Below are 16099 nucleotides of genomic sequence, written 5' to 3' on the forward strand. Positions count from 1 at the left end.
TGACTATTTCTATATTTTGACAATATAGCAGATGCCTACAGGGTGGAGCTCACTGACTTGAAAACAACCTATGTGCACCCACTTGCCTTCTTGGTGTGCATGACTTCTTAATTTTTAAATCCAGGTATCATAGGCCTAGTGATAAAAACCTTTCAGATATTATCTCTATCCCAGGTGATATATCTTTATATCTTTTTAAGATGGCAATTCATACCCATGTTCCCTGACACTCTGTCTTCCACCCTGCTTGTATCTTAGATCACCCTGGCCATAGACAGGAATCATTTACATGACCTCAGTTCGATAGGCTGGCACTTCACATGAAGAGACTTCTAGTCTTTTTGACTTAGTCCCCCAGATCTAATAGTAGGCTGCTTTCACGTGTCTTGTGTCTTCACCACTGTCTGAATGACCTCTGGTCTGGTCACTTTTGTTCAACAGAACTCAATCCCCCCTTGCTCCTTCCAGGCTCTCTTTCTAATAAATACTGCCTGCCTGTCTGGAAGATAGGACTGGCAACTTGCAGACTCCTTGTATTAATAACAACTTTACACTCCTTACTTGGGCCAATTACTTAACCTCTCTCTGTACCTTAATGATTTCGTTTGTAGTATGGAGGTAATTGCATAGATGGCACATACAACTAAAATAATTAATTATCATTATTATTATTATTATTATTATTGTGGTGGTGGTGGTATTGATAGATGTCTCTCTTTTGTCATTCTGACAGCTTTCCTTAAGCACCAACTCCTATCTATTGCTATTCTCCCAGGTTCCATTATGCAGACTGTCATAACAAACTTGAGTTCCTGTATTCTATCCTCTTAGCACTTGCTTTATCCTAAGGGACAAGTAATATTATATGTCCAGAAACTGCCAAGCCATATTGTGGAATAGTTAGAAAATGGCAAAAATAATATAGACTATTTTCATATAGTTCCCAAAATAAGTCTATTCTGGAATTCTAGAAAAATTGGTGGCAGTAGTGACATAGCATTAGAATCTGTTTGAATTTCCCCATTAAAACAGGAAAAAAAATGGGATATAAAAACTAAAAATTGATAAACAACTTTGACAACAAAACTAGGTGGCAAGGTATTCTCATAAATTCTAAAAATGAGCAGTCTTGTGAACCACATGATACTACAAATTTTGTAAGAGAAAACGGAGGGAAGTGACAAGGTGTCTGAGGGAAATGAGGCCAGAATAACACCCAACTTTCCAGTAGATACTCATGAGAAATTGTTTCAGGCCAATGTGCTAATAGTAGCTGAAAATGAAAGAGGCGTTTGCAGGTGAATGAAAAAAACTCCTCTCTAATGTCTGAAAGGTATGAATACTGTGCAACCTATGAATTTCTGAACTCATTAGCTGAAGCTCCTTCTCAAAAGAAACTTCATGTAATAAAGCCCAGATTGGTGAGGTAGAAACAGTAGGGGCAAAGGAAATGGAAAATCTAGATAAAAATGGGAAAAGTAAGCATAGTTAGGAGGTCTCCCCCTCCCCCCCCAAAAAAACTAGAAGGGCAATGTTTTAAAACTTCAAAAAGTACTGGAAAGAGAATTCTATATTTTTGAACTAAGAAATTTTCTCATGGTCAAATCCTCCCTCTTTAAGATCAGGAAAGTTGATTTCAGGTAAAAAAAAAAAAAAAGAAAAGAAAAGAAAAATACTAGAAAAAGATAAATGCTATAAGAGTAAAATAATAAGAAGTAGACTACTATCTCTGCAAGCAATGCAAACACACTAAAACTTTATGTTCATAAGAAAGAAGAAAAGTACAACCTGATATTTCAAAACGGGCTAAAATAAGTACTTTCAATGATCAAATATAGAAAGGAACAACATAAATCAAATTTAGAAAAACTTTGAAATGTGTAGCAGGACTGCAGGAAAAGATTAGAAATCAAAGACTATATCATTTCAGAAATGAAGACTAAACTTATGAGAACACCTGAATCAATATAATACCAAGGGAAAGTGCCATAAAAGTTTTAGAGGAGAAAAAGGAAAATTTTTTTAAAGTAAAAAGAAAATTAAAACACAATTATTCAATTGAAACTGACCTTATAGAAGATAAGCAACAAGACCAAAAATGATGTTTTTCTAAAGAGAAAAATCAAACAATGAAATAAAATGTACATTAATAACTATAATTCCAGGTCTCCTTCACTCATGGGGTTGACCCATTCCTTCTCTGGAATGTAAAAAACAGAATTTTTAATTAAAAAAAAAACTATTATTCCAGGGAAATTTCCTGAACATAAAATTCAAACTATATGTTGAAAAGGAGCACTACATGCCTAGAAGATTGTTCCATAATGAATAATATCAAGATTTAGGTAAATCTACAAGACTTCAAAAAAAAGATAAAAATAAGTTTCACTTCCAAGTAATAGATACTTGTAAGAATTAGGGAAAAAATCATATTGTCATCAGACTTTGCAAAAACAACCCTTTATTCTGAATGTAAATGGAATAATGTTCCATAACATTCCAATGTAAATGGAATGTAAATGTTCTTTCTTATGAACATTTTAAAGACACTCAAGGAAATATTTTGTGATCCAAGGATTTCAGATCTACCAAACTTATTTTCAAGTTTAAAGGCCACAGATATATTTATGAACTTACAAGAACTCAGAATATTGTTCTCTGTGATGGAAATAGCATTTGCCCATTTGCTCAGTCCCAAACCTTGGCATGTTTCTTGATGTCTTTTTTTTTTTTTTTTTTCTCTAATAGCTCAAATCCAATTCAATTGAAAATCCTATAGGCTCTACCTTAAAAACAAATCCCAAACATGACTTCTCCATCCCATTGTTATCCATTTATTTCAAGCAACATTCAATTTATTGCAGCCATGACTGCAATGGGCTCCTTCCTTGTTTCTTTGCTTCCAGTTTTCCCTTCCTCTAGCCTGTTTTCCACACAGCAGCCAGAATGAGCTGTTGTGCATGCTTATGCTCAAAAACGTATGATTCCTTACATTATTTAGTCTTGGTTGCCTCTCTAACCTGCCCTTTGCTCACTATAGCTCGGCCACATTGCTAGCTGGTTATTTCACTCAGTATTGTGTAGGGAGCATTCATTTGCCTAAAATGCTCTTCCGTTAGATGGATATGTGGCCGCTGTCTCTCTTTACTAAGATGTCTTCAAGTATCTTCTCCTCAGAGTGACCTTTCCTAGTCCCCTTTCTAAAACAGTATCCCCTCCGTCACGTTCTCTACCCTTACTGTGCTTTACTTTTCTTCATAGGACTTAATCTTCTGACATATTACAAATCTATGTTTGTTACACTCTTCCTTACAAAATGTAAGCTCCATGATGGAAGGGATTGTGTTTATCATGTTCACTTCTGTATCCTCAGCCCCTCAAATAGTGCCGGGCACAAAGTATATATTTTCCCAATAATATTTCTCAATTAAATAAATTTATTCATAAGAGATGTTACAGACCAAAAATTAAAATGTTTCTTTTATAGAAAATAGATCAATAATAGATTGTTACTGAGGGCAAAATAATTTGGAGGCATTCCTAAATTTTGTGCTTAATTTGTCAAAGAACAGGATGACATGCATCTATTATACGTCCCTTTAAAATCTACTGTCAGTGTACATACTGGACTGTATATGGCTCTGAATTTCTGTTGTCCAGCAAAGAGGTAAAACCTTATAAACAACTCAGCCTGTAACCTCTGTTATTATTAACTAGTATCTATTCAAGTACCATGAACTCAGGCCGGGCGCGGTGGCTCACGCCTGTAATCCTAGCACTCTGGGAGGCTGAGGCGGGCGGATTGCTCGAGGTCAGGAGTTCGAAACCAGCCTGAGCAAGAGCGAGACCTCGTCTCTACTATAAATAGAAAGAAATTAATTGGCCAACTAATATATATATAAAATTAGCAGGGCTTGGTGGCACATGCCTGTAGTCCCAGCTACTCGGGAGGCTGAGGCAGCAGGATTGCTTGAGCCCAGGAGTTTGAGGTTGCCGTGAGCTAGGCTGACGCCACGGCACTCACTCTAGCCTGGGCAACAAGCGAGACTCTGTCTCAAAAAAAAAAAAAAAAAAAAAAAAAAAGTACCATGAACTCGGCAGAGGTTCTTTAAATCAGATTTCATAACTTATATCTAAAAATAAATTAATCATTTTATGACATATTTATTCCTCTAAGTATGATGGCATTACACCATTCTAGGCATTTTTAGGACTCCAAATGGCAATAATAACATAATCGTATTGTTTTTCAAGAAGTGTGCCTTTTACGAAAATTTAAAATTCTAATATAAGCAATTTAAAATAATTCAATCTATATGTTACATAATTTCGTCAGACTATGTTACATCATATGCAGACCTATTTACCACATTCTTTATCAACTGTTACTTTCCTCAATCCTGTCCAGCTGCAGGTCCTGAAAATCTTTTGCCTACAGGCTCAGTTCCCTCCAGTGCCTGGACCAACCTAAATCAGATTACGAATACATTTTAGCGCTATAGGCACCAGTACAGGTTTTGCTTCTAGAAGCCTGTGTCCTTTCTCTGTAATGTTCACTACATGTTTTGTCTTTTCTAATGGATTGCTGCTCAGATTTCTTGATTAAACCATCTATAACTCTGCTCTAAATCTCAGCCCATTGGAACAGGGCTTGGCCACTCTGCCCAGCTCTTTCAAACCCTTATAGTAAATTCTCATCCCTACTATTCTCAGTTGCTGATTGGAGCCTTAATGAAAATCATACCACTCTTTTCAACTCCAGGTACCAATATTTGGCCATGAGGTTCTGCACCATAGAAAAAGTGAATTGTATAAATTTAATCCATCTTATATAAGTTTATAAGTTTATGTAATGTTTCTAGGCTTATTCATTGGCCAAAGTGAAAAAACATGCCCAAAGCATAGATAACTAAACAGACGTATCAAATAATTTTACCAAGGAGAGTAAAATATGCAAGTCCTAACATGGGTCAGAGACACAAACTTTTCAGAAGCCGAGTGGACAAATAGAAATACATACTTGGGGTTGAGACTAAAGAAAAAATCTGAAATATCGCATTTATTAGAAAAGTTTTTCTTTGTCTTTCTTGCCTTCATTTGGACTTGATTTGGTCATTTGAGAATCGTTAAAATCAATGAATGGTTTTTGTAATTACATTTGGGTCAAATCTATATTAACTTATGTTAATTATGGTACTAATGCACTGCTTGAATGTAAAGCAAGAACTTGATGTCCTCAGTTGGCAATTTAATCTTGCTTTTGAAGAATTCTTAATGTGAAATCACCATTTAGCCTTGTAATAGCCTTTCTTAGGGTCAATCATTTTCCTTTATGTTTGGCATTAGATGGGAAAGAAGATGTATGAATATGTTTTAGTCACAGAAATAAACAATATAATTAGTCTATATTGATATACAGAAGGGAGCACCTAGTAATGAAGCAATCTAAAAAACACAAATTTGAGTATTTGCCCAATTTGTTTTTATTCCCTTGCATACAGTACTATAGGAGTTCAAGAATGGGTCATGGTCATTTGACTGGAATTTGAAAACTGTTCTAATTGTTGGAGGATTTGGGGAAGAATTTCTAATTCATAATATGTAAATGCTTCTTCTCTGATACTGTGCTATAAACAATGAGTGCTTCTTTATTAGATGCTAATGCCAAAGCCAATGCTGTTCAAACTTATTTCCATTGACTTGATTAACTAGCTAACTTATGGTTTTTTTGTGTGTGCTTCCTTTAGATAAGAAATGTTGAAACCAATCAATGTTTAGACAACATGGGCCGCAAAGAAAATGAAAAAGTGGGTATATTCAACTGCCATGGTATGGGAGGAAATCAGGTAAACTCTCCTTTTTTGATATCTGTTTCCTATTTTGGAGGAAAATTATTGTTCCTAAAGCTATCATTGTAGATCATGGCTCACATACAAATAACAATAAATTCTTAGTTTAGTAAATAAATGAGCATTCAAATCAAAGACTGATTTGGCTATTTTATTGTCTCAAGTATCTTAAGAATGCACTACAAAATTAAATAAAAAGGACACTGCTTTCAATGAGCCTACAATTAATGAGACTATCCAAATATTTTAGACCTATCTCATTTTTATCACATATGAGCAAATGAGGACTACATTTTATTCTATTAACTGCATGTATAGAACCATTTGTCAATAACTGCAATCTTTTCTCAGTGGTGATTATTCTACATTTCTTATTCATTTTTAGGTATATCATAGAATTTTTTGCAGTATAATAAAATTTTTAAGTGCATGGGTCAACGTTGATGGCTGATTAAAAGTCTAGGGACAGGATTTTTTTGTGTGTGACAGTCCAGTTAATTATCAGAGACTTATCAGAGCACAGCAGAGATTCTTGTACTCTCCTTCAGCATTGGAAATCAGCTCAACAAGATACACACATAGAAGATGGCTTGCTGTGAGTCTTTAGACTAGAGCAACCTTGCTGCCATGGCCACTTTGAGAGGTAGAATTTGGAGTTCCTGGGACCTGTACCAACATAGCAGAGTTTGAGATAGATCATCCTCTGCAGACAAGTTGTCTGTAGAAGCTGAGGGGAACCACAGAAGTGAGTTCCTTATCTAGTGGTAGAACTTCTGAGTTAGCATGGACTGACCTTAAAAATGTTATTCTTTTCAGCATGACATTATGTTATATTTGTGATACAGCTGAATGTGTCAAGATTACATGTAGAAATATATGTTGATTCTGATACTGCAAAACAACAAACAAATGAGCTCTGTTGAGTTTTTGGCACCATTTTTCAAACAAGTCCTGTGTTCAATGGAGAACAGTAAGAGAAAGTTTCTCCCTTAACATAAAATAAAAATGCTTAATTATTAAAATCCTAATTAGTATTTCAGAGTGTCAATTTAAGCAAAAAATATTTAAAACCAAATTTCAAAATTACAATGTAGAAAAATGACCTTATGGAAAAAAAATAATACAAACAACATAGGAAGAATAATGACAAAACATTCAGAAATGGTCCAGCTTATTGTTATATTGATTCAAAATGAATGTGAGAGGCCTCTACTGCCAAACACCAACGGAGTCCTGATAAATTCAGCTAGAAATGGCAAAAAGCTTAATGATCAGAGGACTAAACGTGTGGGGGGTTAATTTTCTCACATAATAAGAAGTCTGAAAGTAGTCAACTGTTGACATTTGTTTAGGTCCTCAACTATTCCATTAAGAAACTAGAAATTTTATTATCTTTCCATTCTTCAGTCCTGAGAGTCAAAAATTTTTCTCATCAGCTGGTCAGAAGAGGGCCGTTGAAACTCCAGACAACATATCCACAGCTAAGGCAGAAAAATTTGGGGGTAGGGAAGACCTGCAATAGCCATGTCTTTTCTTTTATTAGGAAAACAAAATGTCTTCTTCGGAATTCAACATACCTCAATGTATGTCTCTTTGGCCAGAAATGCATTACCTGGACACCCCTAGTACAAAAAAATACTGAGTATTTAACCTCAAACTCATACCAGGATGCTCCTCACAGTTCATTTACCATGGATATTGAGTGGACAATTAGAAGTGCCTGTCATGCACTATTTCCCCATAGACAGCTTATAGGGAAAAAAATTAACTAATCATCTGCTTGATGATGGATGACCTACAGAATTTAAAATGAGAAACACTACTTATGAAATACCTCTGATTCTAACCCAGATAAAAAAAAAAAAAGAGGGAAGAAGATACCTCAGATGAATTATCCACATAGACTTATTAAGGCCATGGTTAGTGTTAAAATGGATACATAATCATATAGCCATATATGTCTAACACCTGGGTCATAAATGTTAAAAATTATATTATTCATCTGTAAGTTTTCAAATACCTGGAAATAAAATATTTCACTCTACTGTAAACTTCTTATTGGCCAGTGCTACATTTTACTTTTATCTTTAGCCTCAGCACCTGGCAGTGTATTTGGGACGTGGTGGGCACCTAAGAAATACTAGACAAGTAAATATATAAAAAAAGCAGGCATCCTCAAACTAAGGCCTGCAGGCCACATGAGGGCCACCTAGCACATTAATCCAGCCCTTGGGTGTTTTTGCTGCTGCTGCCTGTCCTGCATAGCAGCCAACTCATCTCGGGCCCACAGTGTGCACTCTCCAACGGTCTGAGTGAACTGGCCCCCTGTTTAAAAAGTTTGAGGACCCTTGCTCTATAGTCAGAACAATGTATTTGTACCTTAGAACTATGCAGACATTGCCAAGAAATAATATGCTGTTATTGTCATAGTAATCAAAAGTATATAAAGACATCAATCTCAGGGATTCATAAAGAAAATGAACTAATAAATGATAAGCAAAGAACTCACTCTTACATTTCTCTACATGATCAACTTAATGACAAGATAGAAATTAAAACCAATATTTTTGCATATACATGAATATGTATTAATATATCATATATATGCAAATTTTTGGAGCCGTTTTTGTCTTAACAAAAACAATGGAAACAACTAAATACCTCCCAAGAGGGGAATGGCTAAATAAATCATGGTGTACACACAGTATAGAATACTATTTAATATATAGCCACCAAAATGACTGAAGGAGGTCAATATGTACTGTGATTGAAAATTCAAATGAGGAAAGGAAAATCCAGACTACAACTTACTTTCAATAATGTCATCTATGAAAAAATACGTAAACATTTTTCTACATATAGTATCTATAATATTCATATATTTATATAGATGCTATATAATCTATTAAAATATATAAAAATCTATCTGGAAAATGGATTGCCCCTGGAGAGAGGAAATCTGGAAAGAAGATTGAGTTGAAATAGAAATTTCCACTTTTTTTTAAACCTTACATTTTTTTGCATATGGTATATGTATTGCCTTCAATTAAAAAATAAAAATGGAGAAAATCAAACTTTTGAGAATTAAGAAAGAACATCATTTTGTAGCATCACTCTGATATCATTAATTGAATAACCAATATTAAGTAACTTAAGTTACTTAATATTTTTGAGCTTTAATACTAATTATCCACAAAATAAGTAAAAGATTTCACTCAAATTTTTCTCTTAAAACTACTAAAATTCATAAAACAGCTAACACTAGGCATGGCATGTACTAGACACACAATATATATTAGTCCATTGACATTTATTATTCTCTTATTATTTCCATTTATATTCTCAATTATTTCTCTTTATTTCTAAAAACTAAAAATAAAGTGTTCATTCAGTGGCTAAAGACAAAGGCAAGATAAAAGCACAACACATCCTTAGGTACTGTTGATCTCAAAACAATGAACTGCCTCTCCTGTTACTCAGACAAATATATATTATGAAGAAAATTTAACCATCACATAAAACTTTATTATTATGAATTCTGCTTTGACATAATTCAATACTTCCATACTAGGGACATGTTTAAATTTTTGTCTTGTTCACTTTAGTAAAGAATAGATTTTAGAATTTTATACTCAGAGTCACCCTTCCTGTTTTTTATTGCTATGCTTTTATGTTACCATGGAAACAATGTCTATTTTTACAGTTACTTAGTTTTGAAATTTTATAAGTAGCCCCCAGCCCATAAAATTATTCAAATCTCTCCTACTATTACACAAAAGTCGTAACAAATGTTAACATCATTTTTTTACTTAGTTACTTTTATAAAAGAAGGTACTTTTGGTTTGTTGACAACTATACCTTAACCATTTCTCCTTGAACAGTTTTGATAGTTTTGGGATTTTTTTAAGGCCTTGCAAATATCAAGAAGAAATTTACTTTCAATCATTTGGGGAATATTTTTTCTTAAGCACTCAAATTTCCAGCAAAATCTGAAATGGAATCGATGAAGGTTTTTGTAGCAGGAATACTGCAAAAACAAACAAGTAGAGAATTATTAAATTCAACATGACTATTTTGAGGGGCTCTTTTTAAAAATCCTATAAATAAAAGGCATGTAACACAAAGAATAATGCCAAAATTAGACACTCCATTTCTGTCTGTCCTTACAATCATTTCTTTTCATTAGCAAGTAGCATTATTATGATCATTAACACTTTCAAAGTAAAGAAAATGAGATGTTGATTAACTTAAATATAAATTTTTACAAGTGAAAGACAGACCTTACAATTTACTGACATATAATATGTTACTGAGCTATGACATTGTCTTCTCTGTACTTCTGAGAAGATGACATCAATTCCTGGAAGCAGTTCCATGTCCCCTACAATGTTAATGTCTCAGTTTTACATCTTCATCTCCCACTTCTCTCCTGAGCTCTGAAAGCTACTGTCAATTAATTATTGTGAATGTCTACAGGCATTTCAAACTTACCTGTTTCCAAACTAGACTACTTTTCTTCTTTTTCATGTATTTATCCAAAATTGAAACTTAACATAGAAACTTCATTCCTGAAATCTGATTAATCACCAAATCCTGATATTTCTATGTAACATTATTTCCTGACTCCTACCTCTCAGTAGGAGACCCTTCATAACCAGGGGCTCTGTCTTTGTCCTACCCTATATATCTTCTCTATTTTCAGTATGGTTTAAAAACCTCATTGTTTCCATGAGTATATCATTCATGCTACATCAATTTAAAAACTGATTACAATCTTCAGCAGTTCTCCTCTGCCTAAAAAATAAAGTCCAAATTCCTTAGTATGATATAGAAAGCCCTTCACAACTTTATTTCCATCTGGCTTCCCAGCCTGATCTACCTTGATGTTCCAACAGACTTTTGTGCTCTAGACATATGTTAATAATTCCCCATTCCCTGCATGCTTCTAGCATTTTTCATATCCTAACAGTTCACTTATACTGCTCTCTCTGATTGAGCTATTGGCTGCAATCTGCTGTCCTCAAAAACTTAAGACATATTGACCATTCAAAACCCAAATAATTTAGCTTCTCTTCTGCTAGCTATTCGATAGCCACTTCTTAACCTAAATCAAGACAGACTTTTAATGGATAAACTATATTTTATTTAATTAATCTCTTATTGTTTAACACACATTATTTGTAAATTTTCATTGTTATAGACAAGGTTCACCAATATTCTTACACCTAAATTCTGATAAGCACCCATATTCCCTTCTTTAGAAATATGTCCAGAAGTAAATTTGATAAATCGAACATTATGCAACATTGTAAGGCTTTTAATGTGACAAACTGTTCCCTTTTTAAGGTTTCACCAATTCAATAGGAGAAATAGCTGAAATAGAGAAAGACACTATAATAAACATTTAATATGCATTATCCTCTTTGATGGTCACAATGCTCTTTTAAGTATATAGAGTTATTATCCTGATTTTACTCATGAGTTTAATAGAATCCCTAAGATATTAGTAGTGTGGTTGAGGTGATAAAGCCAGTATGAGCCTAAGTCTAATTCCACACAAGTTTATATTCACTTTTCTTGCAACACGAATCTTCCCAAATACGCTCCCCCGGGATTGTAACCACAGTAGCCAACATTGATGGTGTATTATATTTTATATTTTGTTTTTCATCTTTGCCAATTTAGTATGGGAGAAACATTTTATCTTCTTTCAACCATATTTCTAGCATTATCAATGCATGTAAGGATTTAAGACATTGGCATTGTGAATTTCCTAGTCCTATTATTGCTTATGTTTCCATTGGAGTTTGGAGATTCTTTTTTCCTTTGTCATTTATAAGAATACTTAATTAAAATATGATTATTGCCTCGTGTCATGCATGTTGCAAACATTTTTCTGACTTTGACATTTTGTTTATAATTTGTTTTCATATATGAACTTTTAAACAGTTTAAGTTTTCTAACCCGTGTTTGTCTTTATAGTTTCTCTTTTTGGTGCAGAAATATCGTTCTTTTTAAATGAGATTCTCTTAAATGATATCTACAAGGCATCAATATCAAAATTAATAATTGAACCTCAGTCTTATTGGGCATATATTATATCTGCACAAATATTTATGCTAACTTTAATTTAAAATTTACAAGAAATAGCTGGGCATGGTGGTGCATGCCTGTAGTCCCAGCTACCCAGCAGGCTCGATAGCTTGAACCCAGGACTTCAAGTTCAGCCTGGGCAGCACAACAAAACTCTATCTCTTAAAAAAAAAATCCAAAAACATAAAATATAATTAGGTACAAATTAGATTAATATACTATTTATAAAATAGCCATTCTTACTTTTAAATTAAGAATCAGTATAAAAAATTTAAAAGTCCAATGACTGGTGTTTATTTTGAATTGCAACATATATTTAATCAAAAATGAAAAAAAGCAGCCACTGTGCACATTGTAAGTTTTCCTTTCAAAGACAAAAAAATGTAAAGTGATGGAAAAATAATCACATTTTAGCAAAAGCATTTATAATGTTTCTCTTTCTCCCTGGAGCCACTCATTTGGAGAAAGCTAGAAAGCACATGGAAACATTCCATATAATTTATTCCAGTAAATGATTCAGAGCCATTTTTCAAGGTAGCAAGGCTTTAGGGAAGCTTATGCTAGCCATTTATTAAAACCCTGTTTTCTGCCAAGATAAAAAAAGAGATCCTCGGGTATTATCTACTCTTTTCTACAAATGTCTCCTTCTCCTTTACAATGTGATTACTTATAGTCTCATGACAGGTGTATTGAAAATTTTGAGAATAAACAAATACTTTGTCTCCTCATCACAGATTCTGTCTTAAGGAAAACATAATTATTTTAGGAATATATTCCAATGTACTTACAAATTATAATAAACACATTCATTCAACAGATATGTATTCATTTTAAAGTTTACATTTTTATAAGTACTATAATTACTTACAGCCATTTTGACACTAATTTGATCCTTTTTTAGGAGTTTGCACAGTGGAATTAAAACTTACCAGGGATTTCACAAAGTAAATTTGCAAGTGAAATGGAATGGCCTTTGAGGAAAGAAGAGAAAAAAAAACTATCATTTATTAAATGTTTAAATGAGTTGAATACATGCAAGCTAGAAGAGAGATTTACTACAACATCTACAGAAATAGGAATTATTCTAAGAGCCTTTCAATCTCATTAATGATGGACAGGGAGAACTGCTCTGATCTTTGCTAGTTCAGTGCTCCCACAAGGAGATTAAAATATATTTGGGATGGAATGGCGTCTTAGTCTGGGCTGCTATAATAAAAACACCATAAACCAGGTGGCTGGGAAGTCCAGGATCAAGGTATCAGCAGATTTGGTGTTTGGTGAAGGTTTGTCTTGCTGAGGATTTGGTTCATGGATAGAGTCTTCTTGTTGTATCTTCACATGATGGAAGGGACTAGATAGCTCTCCTGGGTCTCTTCTATTTTAATATAAGGATACTAATCTCATTCATAAGGGCAGAACTTGCATGATCTAATCACTTTCCATAGGTCCCAACTTGTAATGCTATCACACTGGGGATTAGATTTCAATGTATGAATTTGGGGTGGGGGAGACACAAACATTTAAATGATAGCAAATGATAACTTAAATCAATCATTCATCCAAAAACACCCAGTTATCCCAGTTCATAACAGACACTCTAGAACAGATATTATATGACTAACGTAGGGAAAAATATCTTAGAAAAACAAACATTTCACATTGGCCCAGTTTTTTTTAGGGTATCTTGTGTGTTAATCCTCAAGTCCTTCAAACCAAGAGCTAGTTTCCTTCGAAGTAAATCTTAATAGATCCCACAATACAGAATTAGTCGGGTGTCAGCAAAGCCTTTGGATACAATCACAGGTCAGTGAATCGATTATTTCCACGCTACTCTGTTTATTCCTCTTTTTCTTTTTACCTCATTTAAAAAAAATTCTATTTTGAACTAATTTTAGATTTACAGAAAAGTTTCAAAAATGGTACAGAGACTTCTATACTTCACCTTATTTCCCTCAATGTTAACATCTTGTATAGCCATAGCATTTCTCTGTTTATAAAATAGCTGTTTGTTATGTATTTAGCCTTTTGGACTTTCTTTTTGGAATATTTCTTGTTTATATTTCTAGATTTACTTTTTTTAATTTCAAAATATTAAGGGGGTACAAATGTTTTTGGTTACCTGTTTATTATTGATTCTTCACATTTTATATTTCTAGGAAATTAATCCTACCAAATTTCTCTATAAGGAAGTTCCAATGTCTTATGAATTCCTGGGTTTCCACTCCATTTCAAACTGACTGATGTACATTTCTACTTGAATGACCAAGTACAGTTGCAAATTCAGGGTGTCTATACTTCATTTTTCTTCTAAAGCCTTTTTGTCCTCTAATCTCTCTATTAATTCATCTTTTATATTTTCCTAGCTCATCTTTCATCACTCCCTGCTCTCTCCAAATAAGACACTAAGCCCTGTGGATTCTTTCTACTAGTCTTTTTTATCTATTTCTTCTTTTCTTTTATTAATAATTCTACTTTTGAAATCTGGGCCTTGATCGCCCCAGATCTGAATTGCTATGATAGTGTTCAATGTAGTTTCCCCACGGATCCAACCTGTCCCCATGTCACTCCACCCTTACTAGATAATGAAATGATGACTCCTTCCAAAGTATCACTCCCAAGTGGAAAAACATACAAACAAAATGAAACTTTAAAAGGCTGTTGGTTATTATAGGATAAAATTAACATTATTAACTAGTGAAAGCTCTACACAATCTGACCCCTTCCTACCTTTGTAATTTTATTTCCCATTGCACTACCTATATAAACTCTCCACTACAACTCTATTGACCCTGACCAGACTTTTTAAAAAGTGTTGTTTGTTTTCTTATATCATAGCCTTGTCTTTCTAAATTAACCGTGTTGCCTAGTCCACTTTTATATTCTCAAGAAGCTGAGCAGACTCCATACTTGTGATCATTTGCTTTGCTGTACCTAAAGTATTCTTCATCTTACTGCATTCCCAGTTCTATCTTTGTTATTCAATTCTTACAGTTTTGGAAGAAAATAGGCTATGATACTTCTAGGTATTTTTTTCCCTTTAGAATATGAATACTTAGTTTTTTCAGAAAGGAAACAATAGCACAACGAAGCCAGGATAACATAAAACTAGACAAAAAGTTCATGTTCAAATATTTGACCAATCAATGCTAGTAATTTATCCCAGGAAGAGAAACATAAAGTTGGAGAAAAGGAAAAATCTAAGAAATCTGCAAGCCAAATGAAAAGATCAGGTATAATACTTTTATAGCACCAAGATTTTGAAAGTATTCCTTGCTTAAAATTTAACAATTTCTAGAAGAAGTCATCATATATAAAATATTATTTAAGATAACCCTAAGTAAGGAAACTAATCAAATTCAAGTTATACATTTACATGGCTGAAAATAAAATGTTTTGTTTTATTTATTTAAAGTTATATATTCCATATATATTTTGCCTTGTTACAAATGTAGACATAATAGTCAAACTATACCAACAAAATATCTCCTATATTTTAATAGCCCTAATTATATATGTTTGATGTCAAATTAAAAAGAAATTTAACCTGAGATATCATGTAATTGTCATAATTTTCTATATAAATTATAATTTTATTAGCTAATTCTCCAAATTAATGATCTATTCTTGTCATTCAAAGCTATCATTTTTATTCTGAAGTATGTCAAATATTTTTCCTTTGCATAAGATAATTTTTTCTATATATTTTCTAGTATTTTATTGCATTCTTCACTAGATAGAAGCAAAAATTTAGCAGTGTGAGATGGGTTTTTTTCTCTTTTATTTTTTACCTATTTTATATATATGTGTCTGCATATATATGTATACATACATATATATTCTGTTTAAATCTGCTTTGTAACAAGATGAAATAATAAATAAACAGGCACACAAACTGTATACTCAATCCCACTGGGAATACAAAAAAATCATTAACAATACAACAAGTATTCATATACTCTACAAGAAGCATTGAGAAAAAGGTCTGATAAGGACAGGAGTGGGTCTAAAAGGCTGCACAAAACAGTCAGTCATGAGCACAGAGAGTGGAGTGTGTGCAAGGACAGTGAGAATATTGGCACAAATAGAGTTGAAGGCCTGGACTGGGACCATGGAAAATTAAGTTTTATAAGTCAAGAAGTTGAGATTACAATAGAATG

General features: G+C 33.2%; 1 protein-coding gene across 1 annotated transcript in view; it reads left to right on the top strand.

The window, feature by feature from the left end:
* GALNT13 (polypeptide N-acetylgalactosaminyltransferase 13) overlaps positions 1-16099 on the top strand; it is a 497120-nt gene that overhangs the window by 448501 nt on the left and 32520 nt on the right. The window contains exon 10 of the mRNA XM_012779946.3: positions 5748-5846. Within this exon, the coding sequence (XP_012635400.1) occupies positions 5748-5846 (99 nt within the window). The remainder of the gene's footprint in view (positions 1-5747; positions 5847-16099) is intronic.

The sequence above is a fragment of the Microcebus murinus genome, chromosome 8, assembly GCF_040939455.1.
Source record: "Microcebus murinus isolate Inina chromosome 8, M.murinus_Inina_mat1.0, whole genome shotgun sequence".
NCBI classification, from domain to species: Eukaryota; Metazoa; Chordata; class Mammalia; order Primates; family Cheirogaleidae; genus Microcebus; species Microcebus murinus.